The following is a 7,500-nucleotide window of genomic DNA, read 5'->3' on the forward strand; positions in this document are numbered from 1 at the left end:
AAGTTTGATCATTTCACGTCGTTGTCAAGACGAGAACAGCAAAGAAATGTATCAAAATGTAAAACGCACGTGCAGGGCGTGCAGAGCTATTGTTTTTGTGAATTAAACCTATTGTTTTGTGGCGTTCTTGTAGCCGTCGTCGTCCTCTTTGTTTAAGCTCCCTAATAAGCTTCTCAACAACGTGAAATGACAAAATGAAATGACATCATTGTCTCTTTACTGTACTTTAGGGAAGCAACGCTAGCGAGAAGGGAAAATCGTAGTGTAGTTATCAATAAGACATCACAAAGTCATTATAACTCAGGGTTAATTTTATTTATTTTTCTGCAACCGTTTTGGAGGGATCCTGCCTAAACGCGAACGACCACCCAAAAGAGACAAGATAAAATAGTTGCCAAATTGATCGACTCAAAGGTCGTTTCCCGGGGATCGTTTTCGAATACTGTAAAATTCCGGTTATAAGCCCTGGGCTTATACAACTTCGTAAGGGGGTTTTGGGTGAGCTTATAAACGGAGGGGCTTATATCCGAGGGGGGCTTATAAGCGGAAATAAAAAAAGGTTTCGAAATAGTGTTGATGGAAATACGTTTTCAATTCACTAACTTTTAATTGAACTTCCAAGTCTAATAATATATCAAATGCATTTCAATTTACGAACAAAATCAAAAGTTAACAATGTGAACGTAACCGGAACGCAACAAACCAGAAGTTCACAGTTCATCTTCGCTGTCATTGTTAAATAGTTCACGGCAGCGAGGTGTTTTGTACTTAATTCTCTCAGTTTAATACTACTGTTCCGCAATCTTTCCTAATTTTGTGTTGAAGTAGGTACAGGGTTCTGCAAGAGTACCGTACTTATTCGGCTACAAGCCGAGCTCGGGTATAAGCCGAGACCCCAAACTTCTTACAGAAAAAATCAACTTGATTGACACAAATTGTAAATGCATAATACTCGGCTATAAGCCGAGACCCATTTTAGGTCTTGATGTACGTGTATTATCGACTATGGAATTTTCGTAATTTAAAATACAAATTGACATTGACTGAAAAATTATACTCAAAGCAATCAAATGAACATGAAAGATAAGAAACAAACAATCGACATGATCGTGAGATGACGAATGTCATTAAACAATTACTGACCTCACTGGAAACGTGTCTTCGTACAAGCGAAGCGTTTTATAAAAAGTTATTCGACTGGAAACCTTACAACCTCGCTGTTAAACTTATAATAGTCGCCGAAGCAGAAGCTGTAGAAAATAACTCCGAGATCGCCGGAGAATACGGCATCAGTGAGTTGATGGTTCTGTTCAACGGGGAGCTTATTGGGTAATAAAAGTCCATATTACACCAACAATAACTTCTCTTCATTTTACAAGTAATTTAGTTCGGCTTGTAAGTGAATACACGTTCTTTTTTACTGTTTTAATTTGCTGAGTTAATTTTTTTATCAAAAATACTCGGCTATAAGCCGAGACCCCTTCTACGGCTTCAAATTTGCCCAAATTGAGTGAGGATTTGTGTAAAAATTGCTCGGCTTATAGCTGAATAAGTACGGTACTTACTTTTAAGAAAACAAGGAAAAACTAGACGGGGGGCTAATATCCGGGGGGGCCGGGGGTTGTTTCCAAGTCCACCAGCGATTGTACATTACATCATTTGCTATCTGTGTCTCTGGAGATTGCATGCAAACCAACTTTTGTCGTAAGAGGCCATTCGATATCTTCCGTTCAGTTCGCTTTCCGCCAAAAGAAGTTTTCTTCCGAACTCTTCCTTTATAACAGATTATTTGTCTGTATTATATTTAAAGAAGTTTGGACCATTCAAAGCTAAGGATATAAACTAACAATCTGGTCCTGTGTATCACCCGCTTTCTTTAGCACTGACCGGAAGAAATCCAGTTGAAAATGTTGAAAGCACAGCGAAGAACTTCAAACCCATATTCCTGGAGCACCACAGCCAGTGCGAAACCCGTGAGTGAGGTTGAGATTAATCGAAACTCAGCCCAAAGTCGGTCACTGACCACTTTGCGAAAATCACGTTCTATTTTTTAATTTTAAAGCGCTCAGGAACAAATTTTGACCTTGTAAAAATGCGCTTAAACGTGTAATTCAGTAATGTTGACATAAGTTACGATTCATCCTTAGTTGTCGCTTTACCTTTTGACCTTTCCGTCAGTTGTTTTTTTTAATATTCCGGCATAGACGTGGTTGAACATACTTGTTTCACTTTAGAAATTTTCGACCTTGCACTCCGAGTCACAGCTACGTACGCCATCGTTAGAAGGAGATATATATTCAAATACCTATTTGAAAAGAGAGTGGGTTGTTTTGACCCTATTTGAGTCCGTAATGACATCAAACAGAGTTAAACAGAGAATTCAGTAAATGTTCAGTTGACCTGATTGCCGTGTTTCAGCAGTTAAACAGCTTCAGTGCAAGTTCAAACAAGTTGGATTCAACCGTGCGCTTTTCTTTTGGAGGAGACAGTTTTTTTGGTCACGTTACGATTTTGTGGTATCAAAAAAACAAGATGAAGCATGCAACATGAAACATGAAACTTGCAAACACGACTATAGTGTTGTTTTCGTTCCTGACTAGCTAAGGCAGAGGCGTAGAGCCTTATGAGCTTGATTTAATTGGCGTATTATTATTCCAATTTTAATTTAATACTACCACACCCTGGCGTAAGAAGAGTATGAAAAGGAGGATCTGTGGAATGATTATGTTTTTCTAGTTCTTAATCTTATTCGGTTACTTGTTTAAAAGGGGCCTCTCTTTTCCAAGACGGTGCTAACAAGGGGTTGGACTCGATTCAACTTTTGTATGACTCTTTCATAAAGAGCTGCTGAAAGGTCATTAACAGGGAAAAAGGCGGGAAAGTTACTTATTGGTCATGTCTCTAAAGTTTCTCATGTATTTCTGCTCCTAAAATGACTTAGAGAAATGTTCTTCGCAGGGATTCAGGGATTGGAACTCATGACCTCTGTGATGTCAACTATGGTTATACCGACTGAACTATGAAGCCACTCAGCTGGGAGAAGGTCAATTTGTAGGCCCTATTTGCTTCCGCGAAGGACTCGATGAATGAAATGATATCTAGCATCAGTTCTAGTGTGGGTTACTCGAGCGAATGAGAGATGTGACCCTTTCGATCGCCCTTAGCTGGATAATTTAAGCAACTGCGGGGAATTGTCTCTTTATATAACTTAAGGAGCCATGGATCGACATGACTGCATGCACGCAAATACGAACTAAAGCCTGAAGGCGAACACTGGGGTCTTCTGGCAATTCTGTTAGATTTTTTATTCTAGTTCGTTATCCATGTCTTATTTCCTTATTTTATTTTGTTTTTTTTTCCACAAGACTAAGGACGAGGGCTGACTCGCTGCAGAACTGGGTTCCAGGAAAGATGAAGGCCTTAAAACCGCCTTGAACGGGTTAGAAATTTGTTACTACGTGCAAAACTTAAAAACCTTTAACTTTGAGGTTGTCATATGCAAAGCGGACACACGTGGAGAAAACAAAAATCAGGATCACAAAATTCGTTATTTCTTTAAATGTGTTTCAGCGTTACTTCCAGCCACTAAAATAAATCCAAAAAGATCTTTTCACTCAACGGTCTTAAGTACGAAAGAACTTTTTAAATTATTGTTGCTTGACTTGTCACATCACGTTTTTTAATGTAAATGTCATTTAGTGCTGCGTCTTTGTGACTCACTTTTTGCGGTTAGTATTGGAATGAAGAAAAAAGCTGCCAATATTCCGGTAATACTATATTGTTCGAGCTTTGAACGTAAGGCATTCCTGAACACCTGGCTCTTCAAAGAGGTTAAGTCGCTAATTAGTCTGTACAGTTATTCTTCGTTTTTTATTTATCAGTAAATCATCAGATTTTGTTAGTGTCTGTGGATGACTTCCGAGTCTACTTATTGACGTAGCACAGGTGTGTCAATCTTGAATCACGTGACCTATCCGTTCGACGCTTTTCAATTTGCAAGATGGCGGAGGAGTTACTTTGTCGCTTGTGCTGAAACTCTGGTTTACAAAGTTACAAAGGCTTACAAGCGCCTCATTTGCTCAAAGACGGTAGAATCAATAAGCTTCTGAAGTCCCTCTAAGGTTTTGGAACATTTTTGGCTGTGGAAACTCTTTCAATAATGACTTGTACGAACATCATCTTTTTGTTTTCAATTTCCGCGATGGTCGCGAGTAATATTTTGCTATGTAGTGCCGTCTCCGAAGAACAGGAAAGTTACACGGAGGCCGTGTTGAATATTACTTATTGCAATAGATTTTACAAGGACTGTCGTGTAGAACCGTTTTACACAGGAGGCTATTTCGGTGGACACAGCCCTATACGAGCTGTCAGTGGTTGGCTTTTTGGCTTGCCAGATAGCAACGTTAATGGCTGCGTCGAATTTAGCATTGGAGTTAATAAAAGACCTTGGATCGCGCTCATCAAGAGAGGATCCTGTAATTTCGTCCAGAAGATCAAGAACGCTCAAAAGCATAATGCGACGGCGGCAATCATCTTCGACGATGAAGATTCAAGAGATCCAGTGAAAATGTCGCACAGCAATGCCGATTCCATTGTTGCTGTGAGCATAACGAAGGCTTTAGGGGAAGTACTTGGTCGGGCTCTCGTCAATCAAACCCATGCCGTATTTGTTGATATTTCAGTCGGGAAAAGCCATGACGATCCGCCCAGAGGCTGGCAAGTAAATCCAACCTCTGTGCTTTTTGTGTCCGTCTCTTTTATCGTGCTCATGGTCATCTCTCTTGCGTGGCTTGTATTTTACTACGTTCAACGATTTCGCTACGTTCATGCACGCGATAAGACTGAGGTAAGTGACTTGTAAACTTACCGGGTATATCAAACGATGAAATCAAAAGACATAGAATTCACCCAGGAATAAATAATAGTTTGAGTCATAACGTCTCGATTGCGCGAAAACGTGCTCGTCTTGCAGTACGCATACTCTGATACAGGCTGTTCTTTGTTTTTTTGTCTGTTTTGCCGAAGTATTATCTGTTTTGCTAAACTATTCGCAGACAACTTTCGAAACTGAGAAGCAAATTTAGGGATAGTGAAACATACGAGTTCCTCTGTTTTATTTCTGTTCTTTTGCATCTGTTTTAGAGATTCGGAATGCGTCAGGGGAAATTAATTTGAATAGAAAGCTAACTTGCGGTAAACATCCAGTCACGCGTCTGATAGAAAAAGAGTATTGTCACGTGGACTTTTACGGTATTTACTCGGTGAAAACGTCGAGATTTACTTAAACCCAGAAAATGGTTAAAGTAAAATGTAGTCCCTTAAAATAGAATCTATGTGAAGTGCTGTGATGGCCTGTTAGCTTAGACTTAAAGATTCCAAAGTACAGTATAGTCATTCTCTCAGTTACCCTTCCAGTCACTGTCATTAATTGTTGAATCGATCGATTTATTATGTGGATAGTCAAGAGGTTATCTGTATGATTACTTTGGGAAGGTTTACAGGTTAAGGATTTCATCTCTTTCCCACACTCCTGTACTTGTACCAGTAGACAGTTCTGTGAGGTAAATCATTTAGGCAAGAATATAGATAAGTATATGTACTGAAACTTTACTGAAGTAATTTATGTGCCATTACTATGGAAACTGGAGAGCAAACAGACAAGTGTTCTGATCAATATTCATTTTAATGTCACTTTCCGTTATTAGAAACGCCTCACTTCTGCTGCCAAGAAGGCTATAGCCAAACTTCCAACACGCACAGTGAGCAAAAAGGTGAACAAGAAATTTATTGTGTTTGTCTGAAAACAGAGTTCTACCCAGAACAAATAAAAGATGGTTTGTAATATTTACCTTAGTGTCTGTTATATAAGGAAAATATTGAACTAATATGAACAATGTTAATTCTGAGATTTTGTGAAAGAGAGAACTGGCATGATTTCAGCATTCATACTCTTAGAAATTTTCATGGCATGTGGAATCAAAGCATGAAAAATGAACCTGGGTAATAAAAAAAAAACTTAAATAGGGCTTAGGAGGAGTGTCATACTGGGGAAAAAGAGAGCAGAACAATAATATTTTTGCTGTGTTGCTGTGATAGCAGAAGATAAGACTGCATTTTGTGCTTGGAGATAATAGAATGGGAAAACATGGTGTTGCAGCTTGAAGACATGTATTGTTATTTCTTATAAAAATATTGTTTTAGTTACTCCAACCTTAAATTTACATCTTTGTGTTGCTAGCAAATTAAACTCTATTATTTGCCTTCAGGGTTTAATAATCAAGGAAAATATTGTCTCAATCTGATTATCGTCGTTATTCAGTTATAAGGGCACGCTTTTTTCAAGAAAAATCTGTCTTTGGGTGGCAAGTTAGTGCTAAAATTGGGGTGCTTCTTATAGCCAAGTATTTTCGTGCAACAAAATCTTAAGATCACAATTTGAGAAGAACTTACAGTTTAAACAACACAAGAAAAGGACACTAGTTGTCAATTAAAAAAGAGAATAGTGCTTTTAGTGACCTTTAGAACACTAAACGACTTCAAGAGAAAAGCAAGCAAATGGAAATTTGCATACATGCTTAAAAGCACGTGTTCAGTAACATCATACCCATGACAACAATACAATTGTTTGAACCTTGTTTCGAATTCCGAGAATCATGTTTGTTGCTTGCATGAAAAGTTTCTTCTCTGAACAAACAGTGTGGAGATAAAACATACCTTCTTTGTTCATCCAGCCTTTCTTGTGCACTGAAATTTGCATCCTTGGTGGGGTGTTGATATTCAGTTGTCGAACACCTTTGAATATGACTTTCGGTGGGAGTTTTTTACCATTCGCTTTGAAAATAAAATAAAAGTTCAAAGTTACAATTCAAAAATTCCATAAATAAATAGAAGAATTCATCAATAATGCAAATTAATTATAAAAACTATAGGAACCAATTAAATGCCCTGTTAAATAAAAAAGTTTTAAGTCTTATTTTAAAAATATCTAAACTAGATATAGATCTTATTGTGGTATGAAGCAGATTCCAAAGTCTAGGCGGATCTCAAGACTGTTCTGAACACAGGTTGAATTTGTTTCTGGTAGTCCCTGGTTCAACTTCTCAGCTGCACTTGTAAATAGCCGTCTGGGAATCTCTTAGAGTTGTTGTACTGTTTTGTCTGTTGTTGATTATGTGTCTTTGACCCTGAAAAGCCCTTGTGGGAAGTTAAGTAGTCGATTAAGTACTGTACACACCTGTAAATAAGCCCCACTCGTAGATAGAGTTAGGTCAATTTGCGAGCCAGCAAGCCATACAAGTCATGTGAGCCATCTGAGTCAACATGTGAGTCACACAGTTATTGAAAGCTACATGTAACTGTTTGAAAATGGGTGCTTAGACTTAATAAATCTGTTTATCTGTAGACGCTATTTGAAATGAGTTCTTAGACTTAAATGCGAAATTCGCGTGGCTCGCTAGGTCGTAGATTGTCCAGCCCTTCGTAGATAAGCTGCGCCCAAGT

The 7,500-nt window shown here is 38.3% G+C and overlaps 1 protein-coding gene across 1 annotated transcript in view; it reads left to right on the plus strand.

Moving 5' to 3' along the window:
* Positions 1–2,602: 2,602 nt before the first annotated feature.
* The window catches only part of LOC138016544 (RING finger protein 150-like), a 12,483-nt gene continuing 7,585 nt past the window's right edge, over positions 2,603–7,500 (plus strand). The window contains exons 1-2 of the mRNA XM_068863711.1: positions 2,603–4,846; positions 5,706–5,771. Coding sequence (XP_068719812.1) covers positions 4,160–4,846; positions 5,706–5,771 — 753 coding nt within the window. The 5' untranslated portion in view covers positions 2,603–4,159. The remainder of the gene's footprint in view (positions 4,847–5,705; positions 5,772–7,500) is intronic.

This window comes from Montipora capricornis, chromosome 9 (assembly GCF_036669925.1).
Source record: "Montipora capricornis isolate CH-2021 chromosome 9, ASM3666992v2, whole genome shotgun sequence".
NCBI lineage: Eukaryota > Metazoa > Cnidaria > Anthozoa > Scleractinia > Acroporidae > Montipora > Montipora capricornis.